General features: G+C 43.7%; 1 protein-coding gene across 3 annotated transcripts in view; it reads right to left on the bottom strand.

Moving 5' to 3' along the window:
* AKAP11 (A-kinase anchoring protein 11) overlaps positions 1-24,277 on the bottom strand; it is a 71,039-nt gene extending 46,762 nt beyond the window's left edge. Inside the window, exons 1-3 of one of the 3 annotated variants that reach the window (XM_077297329.1) lie at positions 23,945-24,277; positions 4,379-4,477; positions 2,880-2,990 (exon numbers count right to left, since the gene is read on the bottom strand). In XM_077297329.1, coding sequence (XP_077153444.1) covers positions 2,880-2,990; positions 4,379-4,441 — 174 coding nt within the window. In that variant the 5' untranslated portion in view covers positions 4,442-4,477; positions 23,945-24,277. The remainder of the gene's footprint in view (positions 1-2,879; positions 2,991-4,378; positions 4,478-23,944) is intronic. The other 2 variants (XM_077297330.1, XM_077297328.1) reach the window with 2 other exon arrangements.
* Between the last annotated feature and the right edge of the window lie 347 nt (positions 24,278-24,624).

The raw sequence follows: 24,624 nt of genomic DNA, 5'->3' as shown, positions 1-24,624 counted from the left end.
AACAAGCAGAGGGTTTGCAGGTTGGCATGGTTCCAGTGCTTTTTATAAAATATATCAGTGGGATTTCAACCCTATTAATCCCTGAACAGTGACACAGCATGGGTTGCAAGCACCTGGGGCAAAGCAAGTACCGTATTTTGAGCCTCCTAACCCATGGATATGTTGTGCACCGTGGACAAAGGAACATCAAGATCTCTGGAGATGGACTTGTAAACTTGAGATTGTTGCTATTTTTCAACAATTTTAGTTCAAAGTCATCAGACAGTTCTCTACTCTTTCTGTTTTCAATGCTTAGTGTGATAGACACATAATATAAAGATTGAGTCAACGTCTCCCCTTTTTATCAGGTTTTAGGTGTGATTTTCATATTTCTCACTCCAGTTACTTGCCATAGGCCAGTTTGAACAAGCATCACATGCTTGAAACAAAGTTGTTTACCCAGAATTTTGGAAAGGTGCTAACAATTTTGTCTGGCTCATTTTTGGGGTTTTGTGTGAAATTATGTCCAATTTGCCTTTTCTTTGTGTTGTTCCAATACAAAGGAAATAGTCATGTGTATAACAAAATATGTGAAATTGCAATAATTTTCTGGGAGAAATACTTCATTTCCTACACATACACATTTTTAATACTTTTTAATGTAACTATTTTATTACCCAAAGTCTAGTTAATACTGAAAAGAGTGTGTAAAAAATGCTCATTAAGTTAGTTTTTTTGTTTTTTTACAGGGGACACTTTTTGAAATATGAGACAGGTCTCCCAGTAGGTTTCTACATCGGGCATTATCCTCAACAAAAAGACTCGTCTGATAGTGATGCTGTCTCCTGTTGAGAGAGGCCTTATGCTGCAGGGGTAAAAACAAGAATAGTGTGACGATGGCTGCCACTAGAGAAACGCAGCACTTCTTAAATTAACACGCAACACATTAACTTATACCTTGATGGAGCAAGTTATCATGATACAGAACGCCATCACTTGAAACTCATCACCAAGCTCGATAAATTAAACGGCTTATGCTGGGTTATACTTTGTACAATGAGTATTTGGTGAATTTTTGATGTTGCAGGCAATTTGTGATTTTTTTCATAGCATTTTTTAATCAGTTTTTTCAACATGTACTGTTATGGCATTTTACACGCTGCATTTTTTGTCTCGTTGGCGTGTCACGCGGCTTTGTTTTTGATACTTCCTGGTATTTGGCTTTGGCAAAAGTTTATTGATATAGTCATGTGCGAATTGCAGGTGGTTTCTATGCATTTCCGCACCAAAACACATATGAATTGTTTATCGCGGATTTTCTCCATCGAATGCAATTCTATAGGGAAAATATGGACCCGCGAGACAAAATTGACATTGTGCAGATTTCAAACACGCGGGATGGGTCAGCTTACCTACCAAAAAAAGCACAGTGAGCACGAGATTTATGAAAGCCCATCCACTCTGCTGGAACTCATTGTGAGAAAACTAATTTTGGGAACTTATTATTAAATTACAGCTTTCTTCTTCAAGATCTCTTTTTTTGCATTGTGATATCATAGAATGGTAGAGTTGGAAGGGACCTCCTGGGTCATCTGATCCAACCCCCTGCTCAAAGCAGGATTCACCAAACCATCTCAGACAGATGTCTGTCCAGCCTTTGTTTGAAGACTTCCACTGAAGTAGAACTCACCACCTCTTGTGGCAGCCTGTTCCACTCATTGATCACCTTAACGGTCAAAAAGGTTTTTCTAATATCTAATCTGTGTCTTCTCCCATTCAGTTTCATCCCATTGCTTCTAGTCTTTCCTTGTGCAAATGAGAATAAAAATGATCCTTCTACAATGTGACAGCCCTTGAGATATTTGTAGACAGCTATTAAGTCTCCCCTCAGTCTTCTTTTTTGCAAGCTAAACATTCCCAAATCCTGGATCCGTTCTTCATAGGACATGGTTTGCAGACCGGTCACCATTCTGGTCACTCTTCTCTGAACTTGCTCCAGTTTGTTGATGTCTTTTTTAAAATGTGGTGCCCAAAACTGGACACAGTATTCAAGATGAGGTCTGACCAAAGAGGAGTTGAGGGCAATAATGACTTCACGTGATCTAGACTGTATGCTTCTGTTTATACATCCCAGAATTGCATTTGCCTTTTTTGCTGCAGCATCACACTGTTGACTTATGTTCGGTCTGTGATCTATTAGTATACCCAAGTCTTTTTCACATGTGCTGTTGCTTAGCCCTATTCCTCCCATTCTGTATATGTATGTGTCATGTTAAAAAAAAAAAATCTGAATTTGAGGGCATTGCGACAGTCACTATCATTATAGTCTCGGTGACGGTCACTTTCCAGGGGCCCTATGGCTGTCAATATCAAGAAACTGACTGCCAATATATTTGGAAACAATATGGATGTGTCTATATCTGGGGACGTGGTGGCTGTAACTATCTGGGTTCACAATAGCTCTCATATTTGGAGGCACTGTGGCCATCACTGTATTTGGGCACAATATGACCATCCTATCTGGTGAGTACTGTGGCCATCACTGTATTTGGGCACAATATCACTGTGGCTGTATTATATCTGGGGGCTCTGTGTCTGTCATCATACGGTCTTACATATATTACGCCTGTTAGATAAGAAGTCATTGTTTGACTGCCATCTATAAAGTGCATGTGTGTGATAGAAACTTATAGGCCATTTCCCAGATTGCCGTTGGCTGATGTTGAATTTTAGACCTCTGAACCAGGTGAATTGGGTTACGTAGAACCGCAAAATGTTTTCCAAACCAGCGAGCAATTGCTCAGTTTTTATAACCTTTGATATGTCTCAGCTATGAGGCCTGCAAAAAGTTACATTATTTATGAAATGTGGTGAAACTGAAGACAGCGGAAAGAACTGACCTCAATAAAATCCCCGGTCTTGTTACTCTTCACGCCGTCTGTGATGGTGCAGAGCTCCTTCCTGCTCTGTAGTAATGATTTCACAGAGCCGAGCAGCCCCTCGCTGACACACTGAAAAAAGAAAGCTGAAGTGAAAGAAGCCAGAGCACGAATCCTGCACATGGGGATCCCTGTTAGGAAGTTATCACCGAGGAGGACATTACTTAGGTAATAGACAGACAGCTATACACATTGGTGGAAAATACACAGTACACGTAGAGAATCTATCACGGCAGGACATCTCATGGCGACAGATGCTCCAACCACATCGTACATGGTTAGACCCCAATCAGAACAGTGGGGGGCCTTACAATATTTCCCTTGTTCTCCCCTGTAACCCTGCATGTAACTTATATGCGCTCCCTAGGCTACTTTCATACAAGTGTATAAAAAAAGGATCATTCTAGTTTCATCTACAAAAAAAAACGTGATTTTCATCTTGCCATGATGCAAACTATTTGCCAGCATACAATCGGCAGCTATTAACCCCTTCCTGACCAGTAGATCTTCAATTTAATTTTTTTTTCTTAAGCTTTCGCTTTTTTCTTTGCCATCATTTTTTTTTGTTTTCTCCACTGACATAGCCATGTAAGTTTTTGCTTTTTGAGTGACACTGTACATGTCATCATGTGATGTACTGAAGAGTGGGAAAAAAAATTCCAAGTGCGTCGAAAAAGAAAAATTGCCTTTTTTTATATAGAATAGAACAGTGCTCCACTCGCAAAGTGGGCTGTATATCCTGCTGTCGGATTGACAGTGGCATTTAACAGGTTAATAGCCATGGTTGAAGCTCTGTTCCACGTACAGCTTTTAGAGGCAGATGATGGAGGAGTAACACAGTGATCAGATGCCAGCAAAGTTGCAGGCTCAGTCACTGAGCCCACATCAACCTCAGAGAGCTGACACATGACATAACTGTACATCATATATCAGTTAAGGGTTAAAACTGGAAAGAACAAACAGTTTCCTATGCGAAAGAATTGTAATAAATCCGTAAAAATCGGATACTATACAGCTGATCTCTCTGGATTCTCCATAGATTTGAATAGTTGAGTTACACATGGAAGAAGCTAGTGCATGCTGCGACTTTTTCATGCTCAGATTTGGTCCATGAAAAAAAATAAAAAACTCAATTGAATAACACTGGTCGGCATACAGTCAGCCTTTTCACGGACAGCACTCAAACCTGAATTATGTCGTGTGAACTCGGCCTTATGGTAAGCCAAGAAATGGCGAATAATTGTGCATCCAATGTACAACGAAAGTGTGGCAAAATACGCATCTCATAGCAGCGGACATTGCTGCAGATGTCACTCAATGCATTCTACATGGGAAAATTAGTACCAGCAAGAAAATCATGGAGAAAATAACGAGCATCTGTCTGGTCATTGTACACTTCCTTTTCCTTCAGAACAAGTCCCTCCTTTGTATGCAGAGCAGCCCCATGCTTTATTACTTACTTCTTTTCTCATCGATAACTTAGGCGTTATCTGGCAACATTGACTCTGGGTACATGCGTCCATGATGGCTGATCTAAGGTTTTTATACACTCCGCATATCTGTAATGGAAGATAAAAACATCATAAAATATAGATTTATGTCTCCAGTCATAGTACAGAGCCTAGAATATTACCAAATGTATCAAAAGAAAGAAAAAAAGAGCAGATATATTGTCCACATGTGATCTATCCAAATACCTATGAAAATGACAATACACAGTAAGAGGAAGCGAGCTCTGATTCATAAATAAGTGCATACATTATTGCTTCCTATATCAGAGTCGGTGTTTATGTCATGTTTTGTGCATATATAGCTTTTTATCTATCTATATATATATGCCATCCTGTGAGCAAATACGCGAAAACTTCCAATTTATTACTTGTTCAGCAATAAATACTCATCTGTGATCTCTAGAAAGGAGATAACAGAACAGGAAAATGACAGCTCATGTACAGCAAGACTATGTGCATAATATAGGTTACTAGAAGAAATGACAGGTCTCACCATTCAGGAGCAGATAGTCCCCTTTCCCTGCAAATCCTCCATGATTATCGTGTGGACAGGCCCTTCCTAGTGTGATGTCAGTGACGTGCTGTTAGCACTGAGCCGATCATACTTCCAACTCCTGCTCCATAACCAGAGGGAAGACATATGATTGCACAAGGCTGACATCACGCCAGGAAGAGCCTGTCCACATAGTAATCATGGAGACAGAAAAACGTACATTTACAAAAACAGAGATAAAGCTAAAAGTATTATGGTATTTGAAGAACAATGAGTGAAATGATATATAGTGGTATATAGTGATATACATACACACATACATTGGGGAAAAAAGGTATTTAGTCAGCCACCAATTGTGCAAGTTGTCCCACTTAAAAAGATGAGAGAGGCCTGCAATTGACATCATAGGTAGACCACAACTGTGAGAGTCAAAATGAGAAAACAAATCCAGAAAATCACCTTGTCTGATTTGGCAAGATTTATTTTGCAAATTATGGTGAAAACTAAGCATTTGGTCACCTAAAAACATGCAAGATTTCTGGCTCTCACAGACCTGTAACTTCTTCTTTAAGAGGCTCCTCTGTCCTCCACTCATTACCTGTAGTAATGGCACCTGCTTGAACTTGTTATCAGGGCTGTGGAGTCGGAGTCGTGGAGTCGGAGTTAGTTTTGGTCGGAGTCGGTAGAAATGTACCGACTCCAGCTTTAAAATTTTTTTATTAATATTTCATAATTGAACTTTCATATGAATTTTATAAATGTTACTCAAATATATATGTTCTATCAAACTATGAACAACAGTGATAAGCAGTTCTGCTGGAGATAGAGACATTTCTTAAGGCCCCGTCTCACTTAGCGACGCTAACGATCCCGACAACGATACAACCTGTCAGGGATCGTTGCTGCGTCGCTATGTGGTTGCTGGTGAGATGTCAAACAGTGAGATCTTACCAACGATCGCTGCTGCGATCTCACTGTTTGACATCTCACCAGCGACCTGTAGCGACCTGTACAACGATGTCACATGGGAGCTATTATGACGATTCAGTGTCTGAGTCGTCAACGAGGTCGTTGGTAAGGTGTCAAACACAGCGATGTGTGCTACCCAGCGGGACCTCAACGATCGAAAAAAGGTCCAGGCCATTCCGACACGACCAGCGATCTCACAGCAGGGGCCTGGTCGCTGCTACGTGTCAAACATAGCGAGATCGCTACTGAGGTCGCTGTTGCGTCACAAAACTTGTGACTCAGCAGCGATCTCGCTAGCGATCTCGCTTAGTGAGACGGGGGCTTTACTTCTTGTGTGTCACTGTTCTCCACTGCCCTTATCTAATCTTATACTTGGTTAACCTCATGCTGCCCCAACCCCCCTACTTACAATGTATGAAACTGAAAGTGAAAATGTGTTGCAAATTCTTAGTAGTAAAGCTCCTCCTCTAGACTAGATGTTTACTAGGTGTGCGTCTTCCAAGCATCTCACAGCTGCTACTCAGAAGAAGAAGGCTGGGGTCACACTTGGCGTAAGACAATACGCCACGTATTATACGTCCGTACTACGGCCGTAATACGGAGAAATGTTCCCAAAATATTGATCCGTAGTCAGGGTGTTTCAGCGTATTTTGCGCATGGCATCCTCCGTATGTAATCCGTATGGCATCCGTACTGCGAGATTTTCGCGCAGGCTTGCAAAACCGACATCTAATGGATTTATGTGCTCAAATGTTAGGGAAAACATATATACAGTATATATATATATATATATATATATATATATATATATATATCATTGAGACGCATATATATATTCTGTATTTAGATTTCATTCAGCGCGATATCTGTGAACAGCCGGTAATTCAATTGCCAGCTTTTCATTTCTCCTGCACAAACCCGACAGGATATGAGACATGGTTTACATACAGTAAACCATCTCATATCCCCTTTTTTTATGCATATTCCACACTACTAATGTTAGTAGTGTGTATGTGCAAAATTTCAGCACTGTAGCTGCTGAAATAAAGGGTTAAATGGCGGAAAAAATTGGCGTGGGCTCCCGCGCAATTTTCTCCGCCAGAGTGGTAAAGCCAGTGACTGAGGGCAGATATTAATAGCCTGGAGAGGGTCCATGGTTATTGGCCCCCCCGTGGCTAAAAACATCTGCCCCCAGCCACCCCAGAAAAGGCACATCTGGAAGATGCGCCTATTCTGGCACTTGGCCACTCTCTTCCCACTCCCTGTAGCGGTGGGATATGGGGTAATGAAGGGTTAATGCCACCTTGCTATTGTAAGGTGACATTAAGCCAGATTAATAATGGAGAGGCGTCAATTATGACACCTATCCATTATTAATCCAATTGTTTGAAAGGGTTAAAAAACACACACACACACATGATTTAAAAGTGTGTTTAAAAATGTTTGAAATAGAGGAACACAGTATTGTGACTGAGGAGCAAGCTGAAGTTGCTTCAGATGAACAGCAACATGATAGTTTAGATGATCTTGTTGAAACTGTGTCAATACGTTCTTTCATTCATCACATGCGCTGTGTTGTGCATACGCTACAGCTGGCTATAAGAGAGGGACATGCTGCTGCACTGATTGGCAAGGTGAGAAAATTGGCTACTGTTGCCAGAACCCCTAAAGTTGACTCAATTTTGAAGAGACGTGCTGGAAAAGGGGCAATTATTGATCAAGCCACACGATGGGGCAGTACTTACTTAATGATTCAGCGCTTGGTTGAACTGAAAACCTTTCTTGTAGACATGGCTAACCCTCAACTGACACTAAATGAAAGTCAGTGGAATCAGGTGACTGAGCTGGAAAAATTGCTAGAGCACCCATTTACAGTGACTAAAAAATTACAAGCAGAGGACTTAACTCCAAGTATTTTCTTAAAGGAGTGGAAGAACCTGATGTTTCGCCTGTCCCAAAGAGGAGGGTTAATTGCAAGTGGCATTGCTACATCAATGAAACGGAGAGAGGAGCTACTATTACAAAATAACATTCTTTTGGCAGCTGTTTATGTAGACCCAATGCATCGGATTCTTCTAGATGATCAACAGCTAACTAAAGGAAAAGAAGCTCTGTTTGAAATAGCAGTAAGGATGAAAGGGTTGCAGAACAGTCAGGAGGAACAAGAAGAATTTGGTCGTCCTGCCACATCTTCACCCTCATCAACTGATGAAGAATTTAATTTCGAAAAATATTTGGATCACAAGGACCGTGCAAAGCGTTCCCGCATAGAAGAGTCATCCCCATCAAAGAACACAGCCAGTACATTTCAGCAGAATTTTTCATGTGCACTAAAAGAAATTGAGAAATTTGACCGTTCATCAAAAATAACAGTGTAACAAGCGATTCCTCTGTATCCTGACATTGTCAGAGATGTTGCCCGAGTGGTTACTGCTTTGCCACCAACCCAAGTTAGTGTAGAGAGGTTGTTCTCTACTCTCAAAATAATTAGATCAGATTTGAGGGCATCCATGAAGGAGGATCTGACAGAGGCAATACTTTTTCTAAGGACAAATTTATAGATTTCTTCTTATTAACTGCATAACAGTGTTTATTGCATATTTACTTACAAGAGTTTAGAAAAGTTTATAAAAGTTATTTGCTATATTCTAATTGTATTCTAATACAGGTCCTTCTCAAAAAATTAGCATATAGTGTTACATTTCATTATTTACCATAATGTAATGATTACAATTAAACTTTCATATACTATAGATTCATTATCCACCAACTGAAATTTGTCAGGTCTTTTATTGTTTTAATACTGATGATTTTGGCATACAACTCCTGATAACCCAAAAAACCTGTCTCAATAAATTAGCATATTTCACCCGACCAATCAAATAAGTGTTTTTTAATACCAAACAAAAAAACCATCAAATAATAATGTTCAGTTATGCACTCAATACTTGGTCGGGAATCCTTTGGCAGAAATGACTGCTTCAATGCGGCGTGGCATGGAGGCAATCAGCCTGTGACACTGCTGAGATGTTATGGAGGCCCAGGATGCTTCAATAGCGGCCTTAAGCTCATCCAGAGTGTTGGGTCTTGCGTCTCTCAACTTTCTCTTCACAATACCCCACAGATTCTCTATGGGGTTCAGGTCAGGAGAGTTGGCAGGCCAATTGAGCACAGTGATACCATGGTCAGTAAACCATTTACCAGTGGTTTTGGCACTGTGAGCAGGTGCCAGGTCGTGCTGGAAAATGAAATCTTCATTTCCATAAAGCATTTCAGCCGATGGAAGCATGAAGTGCTCCAAAATCTCCTGATAGCTAGCTGCATTGACCCTGCCCTTGATGAAACACAGTGGACCAACACCAGCAGCTGACATGGCACCCCACACCATCACTGACTGTGGGTACTTGACACTGGACTTCAGGCATTTTGGCATTTCCTTCTCCCCAGTCTTCCTCCAGACTCTGGCACCTTGATTTCCGAATGACATGCAAAATTTGCTTTCATCAGAAAAAAGTACTTGGGACCACTTAGCAACAGTCCAGTGCTGCTTCTCTGTAGCCCAGGTCAGGCGCTTCTGCCGCTGTTTATGGTTCAAAAGTGGCTTTACCTGGGGAATGCGGCACCTGTAGCCCATTTCCTGCACACGCCTGTGCACGGTGGCTCTGGATGTTTCCACACCAGACTCAGTCCACTGCTTCCTCAGGTTCCGGTCACCTCTTCTCGTTGTACAGCGTTTTCTGCCACATTGTTTCCTTCCAACGGACTTACCATTGAGGTGCCTTGATACAGCACTCTGGGAACAGCCTATTTGTTGAGAAATTTCTTTCTGGGTCTTACCCTCTTGCTTGAGGGTGTCAATGATGGCCTTCTTGACATCTGTCAGGTCGCTAGTCTTACCCATGATGGGGGTTTTGAGTAATGAACCAGGCAGGGAGTTTTTAAAAGCCTCAGGTATCTTTTGCATGTGTTTAGAGTTAATTAGTTGATTCAGAAGATTAGGGTAATAGGTCATTTAGAGAACCTTTTCTTGATATGCTAATTTATTGAGACAGGTTTTTTGGGTTATCAGGAGTTGTATGCCAAAATCATCAGTATTAAAACAATAAAAGACCTGACAAATTTCAGTTGGTGGATAATGAATCTATAGTATATGAAAGTTTAATTGTAATCATTACATTATGGTAAATAATGAAATTTAACACTATATGCTAATTTTTTGAGAAGGACCTGTAAATATAGTTTTTGCTCTAAGTGGTCTGATTACTTATACGATGGTGAGAAACTGAATAAGCACGATGTTAATATTTTACAACAGTAAATTTATTGTTACGAATTGGCCATTTATGAAGGAGTCAGAGTCGGAGCCGGAACCGGAGTCGGAGTCTGATAAAATCCAGGAGTCGGAGTCGCAACTGTGGCTTACCGACTCCACAGCCCTGCTTGTTATCAGTATAAAAGTCACCTGTCCACAACCTCAAACAGTCACACTCCAAACTCCACTATGGTGAAGACCAAAGAGCTGTCAAAGGACACCAGAAACAAAATTGTAGTCAAAGGTCCTGGAGTGGCCTAGCCAGTCTCCAGATCTCAACCCGATAGAAAACCTTTGGAGAGAGTTGAAAGTCCGTGTTGCCCAGCGACAGGCCGAAAACATAAATGCTCTAGAGAAGATCTTCATGGAGGAATGAGCCAATATACCAACAACTGTGTGTGCCCACCTAGTGAAGACTTAAAGAAAACGTTTGAACTCTGTCATTGCCAACAAAGGATATATAACAAAATATTGAGATTAACTTTTGTTAATGACCAAATACTTATTCTCCACCATAATCTGCAAAATAATATCTTGCCAAATCAGACAAGGTGATTTTCTGGATTTGTTTTCTCATTTTGACTCTCATATTTGTGGTCTACCTATGATGTCAAGTACAGGCCTCTCATCTTTTTAAGTGGGAGAACTTGCACAATTGGTGGCTGAATAAATACTTTTTTCCCCCACTGTATACACACACACACACACACACACACACAAGTCCACACAAATGAACACATACATACATATACACACACCATGCGTAAAATGTTGGCATAATTGAGGGGCTCGTCCGGGAAAAAAAATATGACCACACACGTCTGTGTAGACCAAAAACTAAAAAAAGTTCTGGCTCTAGTAAGATGGGGAGGAAAAAAACTAAAGGAACATTGGCTGTATAGGGCAGGGGTGACGAGCAGCCAGACATGTACAGCATTTAGAGTCTGCGGACCTGTGGTGATCAGGATAAGGCCACTGAAGACACATATGCCCAGTCTCTCACTCACTACCTCAGCACAGACAGGCACCTGTGACTTTCCCTACTGGCTTCATGTTTTCTAAAATCTCTACTCCTTAAATAGTTCGGGTATATAAAGAGATTCAAGTAAAGTAACAACAAAGGAGCAGAAACCTCATCCCTGCTGAGCAATTAACGTGGAACAATGGCCTCCTGCTTGTTCTCCCTATGACGGAAGAGCATTATTCATTAGCAGGCAACATAACGGTACACTACAACCATCTATGGTAGGAAAGTGAATCCTTGGAGGGATAGCTAATGATTCTAGCTAATCAGGGAGCAGAAATAGATCTGATTATTAGATCAAGCAGCCAAACGTCTCCTGGTACCTACATGGTCCTGAGATATTACACATCCCTCTTGGTGGCAACGGATGATATCAATGACTCAAAATGTATCAGGTAGGCTTAACAGATAACATAATATTATAGTGTGTTTTACTGCAAATTGCAGCCAGCACTGGAGAAGATACGGTAATTAAAAATGTGGTAAGTTTGGGTAAAAGCACATGTAATCCTTCAGCGTGGTCCTCAGTTGTGGGGTGGGAAACGCAGCCAGACAACTGTACCTGAATATACCTAGTGATCCAGAAACGCGCTCATAAAGCAGCCCCTCTGATCACAGAGGACTGTGCGGCTGCTAAATCACAGGGCCCTGTAGGTTTGGATTTCTATTCCCTTAATAATAAAGACCTTCACTTAAAAACTGCATTTTGTGTTTAGTTGTGTTATCTTTGTCTAATATTTAAATTTGTTTGGTGATCTGAAACATTTAAGTTTGACAAACATGCAAAAGAATAAGAAATCAGGAAGGGGCAAACACTTTTTCACACAACTGTAAAACACTGCACATAGATGCTATCCGTGTGCCATCTGTGTTAGGCCCCTTTCACAAAACAGTTTTTTGCCATCAGTCGCAATCCGTCGAATTTTGAAAAAAACAAATCCGGTGACTGATGCCGCCGAATCAGTTTTTTTCTCATAGACTTGTATTAGCAACGGATGGCCTCACGTTTCATTCATCGTTCACCAGATCCTTTGAAAATTGTTTGCCGGCGGCCGGAGACAGCGGCAAAGTAAAGTTTTTTGTGTACGTCGAAATAAGGGACAGCGACGGATCCGTCGCCGTCCGTCGTTTGCTAGAATGGAAGCCTATGGGCGACAGATCCGTCAAATGACAGAATCCGGCGACTGAGTACGTTTTTTTTAACTGAGCATGCTCCGATCCAATTAGTCACATCCGCTAGTCGGATCTGTCCAAAAAATGGATCTGTCGCATCAGTTTTTCACAATCTGCGACTGATCCGTTGAGCCAATGGATTGTGACCGACGGCAAAAAACTGATGTGTGAAAGGAAACTAGTATCGCACAGGATAGGAGAAGCTTTGTAATTTTGAATCAGAAACACTGAGGACACCACTAACATTTTGTACTTGCATGAAAAACACTGGTTTCTGGATGTTGGCCTAGGCTGGAATCTGTCCGTAATTCCAGGTCGGCCGCAGGTCTCCTGACCCGTTCCTGACAGCCTCAGGCATACATGAAGCAGTCATATTTTGGGTCAGGAGTTCGGTGGCTGGTTCGTGTCTGTATGAATCTGGCATAAGGCGCTTTTCATTCTTGTGTAAATGGTTTTCCATTTTCATAACCATTTATACTTTCCAGTGAAAATTACTGATCACAATGAATCATAACCGATCCGACCCATCCGGGACGCTGTACAAACTAAAGGCACGATGCCAATGTGCTCAGAACTAGAATGAGGGTCTGTCACCTCTCCTGACATGTCTACTTTAGTAACTTGTACTCCTAGAAAATTACAACTCTGGACAATTTTTCTACAGCAAGATGTCCCTCTATTATTCCCCCTGGACATTTTTCAATAAATTTCCACATCAGTGGAGAATCTCACATCTAAGGGGAGTAATGTTTTAGAGAGATGCAATATTATCACCCCACAGTATCATGCATGCCAATACATCGGTAGAATTATTAAAGATCTAGGCAAAGAAATATGAAAGATTTGTAGCTATAAAAAAAAAAAACATGTCTAATCCGGTATCAGATCTGCGCTGATGCTGGATTGGCCTACATTTCAGTCTGAACGTAAGGATCGGACACACTAAATTCATGTTATATGCCCAGCACCAAACACATCGTGTCCTACAGAACGAGCCTCTCCATGATGAATTATACAGTGCTACAGACTATCTGGACATTACACACTACTGATGCATTTCTACAGACCGGTACGCAGAACTTTTCATGAAAGCCATTATCAGAAATATCGCTATATTTTTTTCCCTTTTTGGTATTTACAACTGATGATCTATCCTTAGGATAAGCCCTCAGTGTGGGATCAGTGGTGGTCCCACTCCCTTATAACTCAGAGTTTGGGCGCAATACGCCTGACAGGCACAGGTTAGAAAATCGCCTATAATATCTAGTTCTCAATTTCCGGGCTCTAAAAATAATCAGTGACCTTCATAGGGATGTAGTGAAAGAGTATACGAAATCAGAGGCAAAAAAAACTAATATAATAACCAAAAAACTAATAAAACAGAAAGTACCGAAATTTTGCAACCACCGCCAACTAGCCCCTAGTTTTCTGGACATAACTATTACTAAATATTAAAAGTAGGTAAAAAACGTAATTGTAAGGCACTTAGATGCTACTGGAGTCACTCACATTCAGAAGTTAAACGCTCAGCAGAAGAAACGCATTGGGCGAAAGAAAAGTAAGGTTGGCATATCACATTATCATATCAGGGAATACTGCCACGTGTTTGGATGCAATGTGCCCGAGAGGCCATTTCTAAGAAAACCCTACTGATTTCCACAAAATATTCACAAACTTTGCATTATCATTCATATAACAAGCATAATAAACAATTGTAATGAAAACCCCCCAGAAAGTACAAACCTTCATCACAATGAGCCCGAGAGGCCACGGAGGTCACACCTGCTCTATAGAAGGACGGTGGTAAAACTGAGTGTGTGGAGGGGGTTCAAGAAGCACCTCAAGGTAGGAAGGTACTAGGAGGGGTGGGATCCCTGCCATCTTGGGGAGGAGGGGGAAACAAAGATTCGTGAGCTGGGCCTGTCAGGCCTATTGTGTCTGACACAGGGTTAACAGTAACAGAGTGACAGAACAGTGTGATCTGATTTTCTCGGATGAGGAGAAGATGGAGAAAAAAATGCTCCTCCTTCGCCACTGAATCAGTGTGAGGAAATATGGACTGCACTCAGATGTCATCGGACTGTGGTCCTATGTTTTGCAAGCATTCATTCACTTGCATGGCCAAGTGCGATCCGAAAATTGGATCAAACTCCGATATATAACTTTTTTTTTACCTCAGACAGACACTGAGGGAAAAAAAAATAAAAAATCGGACATGTGCATGGCCCCATGGGATATCGGCTGTCTGCACCTGCCCTTACAGCAACTTTTTGCTTTCTATACGAGCTTGGAGAGAAAAATCAAATATTTTATTTTTATGTTTGACTTTTTATTTAGTTCAATAAATCCTTGACCATGGAATAGGACATAAAAAATAAATGTAACAAAGCTCTGCTATGTGACCCTGACCTACATGTTCTCTTTGTTTCATGGAGAGCCAGAAATGTATTCGCTGCTTGGAATGAACAGATAGGACTCAGGAAGGGTCAGACATACTATTGGGGCCACCGATGCAGCTGCACATGGGGCTAATGAGTTAGGCCTCTTTCACACTTCCGTCTTTCTTTTTCCGTCACAATCTGTCGTTTTTTGAAAAAAAACGGATCCAGCAAATGGTGCTGCTGGATCCGTTTTTTTCTCATAGACTTGTATTAGCGACGGATTGTGATGGATGGCCTCACGTTTCATCCTTGGTGCACTGGATCCGTAGTAAAATCACTGTCCGTAGGGCGGAGACAACGCTCATAGAAACGTTTTTTCTGTATGTCGGAAAATCGCTCAGCGACGGATCCTGCGCTGCCCGTCGTTGACCGAAAAACCGCGGCGAAGACGCATACACAACGTGTGCACATAGCCTAGTAAAAAAAAAAAAGGCTCCAGTGCATCCGTTTTTTACAATCAGCACAAGATCCGTCTTTTCAACATTTTGATGGATTGTGACTGATTGTAAAAAACGGAAGTGTGAAAGAGGCCTTAGGTGTCCACTGTCATCCTCAGGGTTCGCGCGCACTGGCGTGTAAATCGGAAGAATGCAATGTGAGAAAAAACAGACAAATTGGATTGTACTCGGACCAATATTATCCAATGAAGCAGTGCAGAGCTGCATATTTTTTCTCAGCTGTATTCGGCATGAGAAAAAAAAAAAAAAAAAAAGTCACAGCATGCTGCTATTCCACTCCGAAATCGGACAGTGCGAGAAAAAAAATGCCGCCATACCGACTATCAGAGCGGCATCCGATTTTTACGCATACAATACAATTCTGTAGCCCTCTACTGCCTGTGTCCCTTCCTGAGAAGTGTATGTTCACACAGAGAAATTAGGTTGTGTGTTATGCAATGATTTTTCCAAAATTATTACGAGTGATCATAACAAAGTTTTGAAATGTTTCAATCTGTCACAATTAGAAGGGCAATGGTTAACAATTCAGGTTATGGCGTGTTGTATTTACGACAAAAGTGATGGCTGTTACTCATAAAACAATGGCGCAAAGAGGAAACAATCGTGCCTGTAATGTGCACAGTAACAATGGGCAGGGACATCATGTTCTAGCAGAAACTACATCATTGAAATCAATATGGTGCCCAGCCCATCACCGTAGGTGGCAGTATTAATGCATAAGTCACACAGTGCCTGGTTAATGGGGGTGATAACAAGCCTTTCTACCTATTAGGTCACGTTCACACGTGCAGTATTTGGTCAGTATTTTACCTCAGTATTTGTAAGCCAAAACCAGGAGTGGGTGATAAATGCAGAAGTGGTGACGTGTGTCTGTGATACTTTTCCTCTGATTGTTCCACTCCTGGTTTTGGCTTACAAATACTGAGGTAAAATACTGAGGGAAAATACTGACCAAATACTGAGGCCATGTTCACACAGTGCGTTTTTTACCGCGGAACCGCAGCGGTTTGGCCGCTGCGGTTCCGCAGCTTTTTTCCATGCAGGGTACAGTACAATGTACCCTATGGAAAACAGGAACCACTGTGCACACGATCCTGAATTTCCGAAAAAAAGCCGCGCTGAATAGCTGCGGGAAAAAAGAAGGAGCATGTCACTTCTTTGTCCGAAACTGCAGCGGTTCTGCACCCATAGACCTCCATTGTGAGGTCAAACCCGCAGATCAAAAATATATCTGCGGGTTTTATTGCGGTTTGTGGTGCAGAACCGCTGCAGCAGGAAGTGCGGGGAAGCGGCCGGAAGTGCGTCGGCGGAAGTGCGTGGGCGGAGAGACATGGAGGCGTACCGTCGCATGGGGATCGTGTCGGCCGTTTGATTGATTTGGTATGTGTGTGTGTGTGTGTGTGTGTGTGTGTGTGTGTGTGTGTATGCGTGTGTGTGTGCGTGTGTCCCTATGCGACGTTAGTGCCACCATTGTGCTAAGTCGCCGTATGGGACTACTACTCCCATCCGGTATTAGGATGGGAGAGTTGTCCCTGTGTCCGGCGACTTAGCACAATTGTAAAGTTACACAAAACACCTACACACAATACACATACATGACACACAGTACAGTACATACAACACATAACATAGAGTATATACTCACCAACAGCACACTTGTAGGCGAAGCCCTCGATCCTCCAGGGAAAAATCCCAAAATAAAAAATCAAATCCATACTCCCTGTCCGCAGAATCCATAAAACGAGTGTCCCACGCCGATCGGCTGCTCTCCGGCGATACACTGCCAGGAGCGAAGCTCCTAGCAGTGTATCACGTACTGTTCCGGAGTTCAATGGCTCCGGCGTCTCGGTTAACAGCAGTACAGCTGCGTTGAACTTTCCCACGCAGCACTGCCGTTAAGCGAGAGTGCCGGGGTCAATGACCGCCGGTAAACTCGCTCGCGCATGCGCAGTGACACACCGACAGGAACTATGGCTCCTGTCAGTGTGTTATACGTTATATATATATATATATATATATATATATATATATATATGTGTGATCCGTGGCACTGAAATACGTGATACGTGGCACTTAAATACGTGGCACTTAAATACGGGATACGTGGCACTGAAATACGTGACACGTGGCACTGAAATACGTGACACGTGGCACTGAAATACGTGACACGTGGCACTGAAATACGTGATACGTGGCACTGAAATACGTGACACTTAAATACGTGATACGTGACACTTAAATACGTGATACGTGGCACTTAAATACGTGATACGTGGCACTTAAATACGTGATACGTGGCACTTAAATACGTGATACGTGGCACTTAAATACGTGATACGTGGCACCTAAATACGTGATACGTGGCACTTAAATACGTGATACGTGGCACTTAAATACGTGATACGTGGCACTTAAATACGTGATACGTGGCACTTAAATACGTGATACGTGGCACTTAAATACGTGATACGTGGCACTTAAATACGTGGCACTGAAATACGTGGCACTGAAATACGTGGCACTGAAATACGTGGCACTGAAATACGTGGCACTGAAATACGTGGCACTGAAGTACGTGATACGTGGCAGTTAAATACGTGGCACTGAAATACGTGGCACTGAAATACGTGGCACTGAAATACGTGATACGTGGCAGTTAAATACGTGGCACTGAAATACGTGGCACTGAAATACGTGGCACTGAAATACGTGATACGTGGCAGTTAAATACGTGGCACTGAAATACGTGGCAGTGAAATACGTGGCACTTAAATACGTGATACGTGGCACTTAAATACGTGGCACTTAGGCTATGTTCACATTTGCGTTGTGCGCCGCAGCGTCGGCGCCGCAACACACAACGCAAACAAAAACGCAGCAAAACGCATGCACAATGCTGCGTTTTGCGCCGCATGCGTCCTTTTTTTGATTGATTTTGGACGCAGCAAAAATGCAACTTGCTGCGTCCTCTGCGCCCGGATGCGTGCGCTGCAGTGACGCATGCGGCGCAAAACGCAAGTGCGACGCATGTCCATGCGCTCCCATGTTAAATATAGGGGCGCATGACGCATGCGGCGACGCTGCGGCGCCCGACGCTGCGGCGCAGACCGCAAATTTGAACGTAGACTTAAATAGCTGGATCGAGCTGGATCCGCGGGCTGTGATCTGGCCTACGCTCAGCACTCTGCGGAGCGCTGTCATTCAAAACACGTCCACTCATTTTGGTGTTTAGTCCCAAAATGGAGGATGGAAGAAGAAAAGGGTTGGACAAGGAAATGACATCATTTCTTTTTTTTTTTCCCCCACTGCAGTTAAAAGCTTTATTTGTGTCAAACACAGACAATCTGCAGAGAAAACTGCATAAAAACCGCATCAAAAACCGCATCAAAAACCGCACCAAAAACACACCTGCGTTTTCTGCCAAGAGCTGCGGTTTTAGTCCTCAAAAAAAAGGATTGAAATCAGGAACGTGTGAACATGCCCTGAACGTGTGAACGTGGCCTTATAAGAGCATACAGATACAGTGCTACAGCAGCAAACTGAATTCCTGCCCTGGGTAAAAGAAAGCCTATTCCCCCTCAGCCAGATATATATTGTAAAGTCCAGGAGCCAAGCAAAAAAATCCTTTATTAAGGCCATGTTCACACAGTGCGTTTTTTACCGCGGAACCGCAGCGGTTCCGCAGCTTTTTTCCATGCAGGGTACAGTACAATGTACCCTATGGAAAACAGGAACCACTGTGCACACGATCCTGAATTTCCGAAAAAAAGCCGCGCTGAATAGCTGCGGGAAAAAAGAAGGAGCATGTCACTTCTTTGTCCGAAACTGCAGCGGTTCTGCACCCATAGACCTCCATTGTGAGGTCAAACCCGCAGTAAAACCCGCAGATCAAAAATATATCTGCGGGTTTTATTGCGGTTTGTGGTGCAGAACCGCTGCAGCAGGAAGTGCGGGGAAGCGGCCGGAAGTGCGTCGGCGGAAGTGCGTGGGCGGAGAGACATGGAGGCGTACCGTCGCATGGGGATCGTGTCGGCCGTTTGATTGATTTGGTATGTGTGTGTGTGTGTGTGTGTGTGTGTGTGTGTGTGTGTGTGTGTGTCCCCATGCGACGTTAGTGCCACCATTGTGCTAAGTCGCCGTATGGGACTACTACTCCCATCCGGTATTAGGATGGGAGAGTTGTCCCTGTGTCCGGCGACTTAGCACAATTGTAAAGTTACACAAAACACCTACACACAATACACATACATGACACACAGTACAGTACATACAACACATAACATAGAGTATATACTCACCAACAGCACACTTGTAGGCGAAGCCCTCGATCCTCCAGGGAAAAATCCCAAAATAAAAAATCAAATCCATACTCCCTGTCCGCAGAATCCATAAAACGAGTGTCCCACGCCGATCGGCTGCTCTCCGGCGATACACTGCCAGGAGCGAAGCTCCTAGCAGTGTATCACGTACTGTTCCGGAGTTCAATGGCTCCGGCGTCTCGGTTAACGGCAGTACAGCTGCGTTGAACTTTCCCACGCAGCACTGCCGTTAAGCGAGAGTGCCGGGGTCAATGACCGCCGGTAAACTCGCTCGCGCATGCGCAGTGACACACCGACAGGAACTATGGCTCCTGTCAGTGTGTTATACGTTATATATATGTGTGATCCGTGGCACTGAAATACGTGATACGTGGCACTTAAATACGTGATACGTGGCACTTAAATACGTGGCACTGAAATACGTGATACGTGGCACTTAAATACGTGATACGTGGCACTTAAATACGTGGCACTTAGATACGTGACACGTGGCACTTAAATACGTGGCACTGAAATACGTGATACGTGGCACTGAAATACGTGATACGTGGCACTTAAATACGTGGAACTTAAATACGTGATACGTGGCACTGAAATACGTGATACGTGGCACTTAAATACGTGATACGTGGCACTTAAATACGTGATACGTGGCACTTAAATACGTGATACGTGGCACTTAAATACGTGGCACTTAAATACGTGGCACTTAAATACGTGGCACTTAAATACGTGGCACTTAAATACGTGGCACTTAAATACGTGGCACTTAAATACGTGGCACTTAAATACGTGGCACTTAAATACGTGGCACTTAAATACGTGGCACTTAAATACGTGGCACTTAAATACGTGGCACTTAAATACGTGGCACTTAAATACGTGGCACTTAAATACGTGGCACTTAGGCTATGTTCACATTTGCGTTGTGCGCCGCAGCGTCGGCGCCGCAACACACAACGCAAACAAAAACGCAGCAAAACGCATGCACAATGCTGCGTTTTGCGCCGCATGCGTCCTTTTTTTGATTGATTTTGGACGCAGCAAAAATGCAACTTGCTGCGTCCTCTGCGCCCGGATGCGTGCGCTGCAGTGACGCATGCGGCGCAAAACGCAAGTGCGACGCATGTCCATGCGCCCCCATGTTAAATATAGGGGCGCATGACGCATGCGGCGACGCTGCGGCGCCCGACGCTGCGGCGCCCGACGCTGCGGCGCAGACCGCAAATTTGAACGTAGACTTAAATAGCTGGATCGAGCTGGATCCGCGGGCTGTGATCTGGCCTACGCTCAGCACTCTGCGGAGCGCTGTCATTCAAAACACGTCCACTCATTTTGGTGTTTAGTCCCAAAATGGAGGATGGAAGAAGAAAAGGGTTGGACAAGGAAATGACATCATTTCATTTTTTTTTTCCCCCACTGCAGTTAAAAGCTTTATTTGTGTCAAACACAGACAATCTGCAGAGAAAACTGCATAAAAACCGCATCAAAAACCGCACCAAAAACCGCACCAAAACCGCACCTGCGTTTTCTGCAAAGAGCTGCGGTTTTAGTCCTCAAAAAAAAGGATTGAAATCAGGAACGAGTGAACATACCCTAAAGGCATTATCCAAGGCTGATGATTTTGGTGGGCTTCCAACACCAAGCCCACCCACCAATCAAATCAAAACTGCTCTGGCAATGGTCGGATATAGGGGGCAGGATACAGCAGACCCGTACAGGATTTAGCATATTGCTCTTTATCCACTATTCAAGTGAATAGGATAAAACAGAAGAACTCGGCAGTCTGCACTAAGCAATGGCGGGTTTGCTGTATCCTACCCCTTCCATCGCTTCTATCTGACCACTGCCACAGCAGCTTCAAGCTGATTGGTAGACAAACCCTTGGAAAGGTCCTGGTCATACAAGGATGACTTGTCATAGATCCCACACTGAAAATATGCAACAATAAAATGCAAGTGAGGCTGGAGTCACACTAGCGATGTTAAAATCTGCGTTTTTCATGAGACTACAATCCGATTTTTCCCACCTAGCATCTGATTTATATCCGATTGCAATGCGATTTTAGCACAAGCTTTCACATACAGCAATTCTCTATGTCATTTACTCATCATTTTCAAAGGAAATATTCTTCAAAACATATATATGGTATATATATATATTAGATAGAATAAAAGTCGGCAATTCATCTGTCGCTTACAGCGACAGTATAACCACACTGCATACAGGGCCCCAGGGTTGTCTTCTTCCACACTGCATACAGGGCCCCAGGGTTGTCTTCTTCCACACTGCATACAGGGCCCCAGGGTTGTCTTCTTCCACACTGCATACAGGGCCCCAGGGTTGTCTTCTTCCACACTGCATACAGGGCCCCAGGGTTGTCTTCTTCCACACTGCATACAGGGCCCCAGGGTTGTCTTCTTCCACACTGCATACAGGGCCCCGGGGTTGTCTTCTTCCACACTGCATAAAGGGCCCCAGGGTTGTCTTCTTCCACACTGCATACAGGGCCCCAGGGTTGTCTTCTTCCACACTGCATAAAGGGCCCCAGGGTTGTCTTCTTCCACACTGCATAAAGGGCCCCAGGGTTGTCTTCTTCCACACTGCATAAAGGGCCCCAGGGTTGTCTTCTTCCACACTGCATACAGGGCCCCAGGGTTGTCTTCTTCCACACTGCATACAGGGCCCCAGGGTTGTCTTCTTCCACACTGCATACAGGGCCCCAGGGTTGTCTTCTTCCACATTTTATACAGGGCCCCAGTGGCACTACAAGAAGCTTTTTTATTTCCGTTCTACCAAAGCCAAGAATCCACAGAGACGTTCCACCCCAATGACAGGAGGATGCCTGGAGCAAAGATAGGAATGCGCAGAGGAAAGTGGTGGGTGGCAAAACCCAGTGCCCAGCACAGGAATGCAAGGTGGACTATGAACTGTAGTTTGAGCTTTCAGCTGCCACAATCTGAAGAGAACATTGGGGTAGAGGCAACAAAAAATGGTGCAGCAATGACTCTGGAGAGTAAAAAAAAACTCTCAGGGTGATTGGCAAAAACCTGGTCATAGTATGAGAGGTAAATTAAGGAAGTGGAAAATCCCTTTAATGTCTGTTTGAAATCTCAATTGTATTGGAGGAAATAATTTGCATAGATTTTAGGACTTATTGAACATGATGTAAAAATCTGCAATAAGTTATGGATTTCTTCTCAATTCCAACCTAAGCAAAGGGACGGAATACGTTACAAAAGTGAAATACAACCTGCAGTGAACACGACCATGGATAGAGTGGGAATTCATGCTGTTAGTACGGGCATGCCACAATGTAAAAGCTGCTAATAATTTCCATACATCTATTACACCCACAGAATAGGTGATAACTTGCTGACCGGGGTGGGGGGGGGGGTCCGGCCCCTGGGACTCTCACTGAACCTGAGAAGGTGGCTGTGACATGCCCTGACAGAATGGCGTGGTGGCGACCCATGCATGCCACCCCTCCACACATTGGCTATGGGACTGATGCAGAAAGCTGAATGCTGTTCTCCTGAGGAATGGATAATAACTTGGATTGTTGAGTTTAACCCCTTAAAGTTCTGTTCACATTGATGTTCGGACACTCCATCTGACTGTTCTGTTTAAGGAACAAACAGAATAAGTGACCCGCTGTATCAGGTATGCCAGTGGAGACGAGAGAGGCCTCATTGATAGTTATGGGGTTTGTTTGGATTTGGTTTCTTAAGGACTTTTTTCTGTTCTAAAAAAAAAACCAGACCCAATCATGATCACTGGGGCCACTCTGTCAACAATGAGCACGAAGGATGCAGCAGATCACGTATTCCATTTATTGGTCCCTAAGACAGAACAGACACCGGGAATGTCGGCGCACCATGTGATCAGAGCCTTACTATAGGAAGATGGCAGACGCCCCCGTGCATTGCAGCTTGCGGAGTGCGGGCAGTGTAGCTGCACATCACATATTACCCGAACGACAGATGATTATCATGGATGCATTGTATACACCGTATCACCAAGCACAACCATCATTAGCCTGCGGCGAGGCAAAAGCATCATCATCCATACGGCGGAGAACAACAACTGCAACCACCGGTATAACCAGACACCGTACACACGTCATCAATATACAGGTCCGCTAGACACCTGCACATACGGAGGTCTGAACTGGGGGCACTGACATTTCTCCACTTCCTGTCACTAACCCCAATGAAGAAAACTACCATCAGTTTCTCCCTAGAATGGAATGGCTGCTACCAGAGAACAGTAGAGCATGAAGGCCAGATCCTGCACACAGTGTGGAGAGGAGCACAGCCATCTTACATGATGCGGACAGTGATCGGCACAGCTGCAGGACAGGAGAGGTAACTAGTGACAGATCTGCTGCCATCACCATCATTACCAGGGGACGCTCCGCTCGGGGTCTTCTCCGCCCGGTGACAGCTGCGGCCCGGCAGGTGTGAAGCCCCCGTTGCTTGCGGTAGATCAAGGCCTCGCCGCTCGTACAGTCAGCGGCTGCATCCTCGGCAGGGTCCGGACCCCGGCCCTTGCAGGCTCCGCTGCGCAGCTGTTGTGGGTCCAAGCACTGACGTCTGTTACGTCATCACCCGGCGCGGGCTCTGGCGCATTGGTTGGAACGGTTGGCAGCGGGAGGGGAGGGACAGAGCCGTGCGCTGCCTGCTGTAGCCATGCGACCCCGGAGCGGCAGCCCGTCACGTGCCTGCTGTCAGTTACTATGGGTAACGGCGAGGCTTTTTCTGTTAATCCTTTATTCTGGGCCTTAGTGATCAGAATCTTTAACTGCTTTTTTGTTAAAGGTTTTCTTGCTTTACATTAAGTCTTTTGTTGAGTTTCTTCACTTCTTTTATGAAAATACATGAAACTTGTTTTCCCTCTTTATTTTTGTAAAATCCGTTTTCATCATCACTAGGGTCTAGGGCTGTGGTTATGGCTTGGAGGTATTGTTGTACTTACTTTAGCCCCATCCATGGCTATATGACTCT

The sequence above is a fragment of the Ranitomeya variabilis genome, chromosome 3 (assembly GCF_051348905.1).
Source record: "Ranitomeya variabilis isolate aRanVar5 chromosome 3, aRanVar5.hap1, whole genome shotgun sequence".
NCBI lineage: Eukaryota > Metazoa > Chordata > Amphibia > Anura > Dendrobatidae > Ranitomeya > Ranitomeya variabilis.
This window is presented reverse-complemented; position numbering and strand designations above follow the sequence as displayed.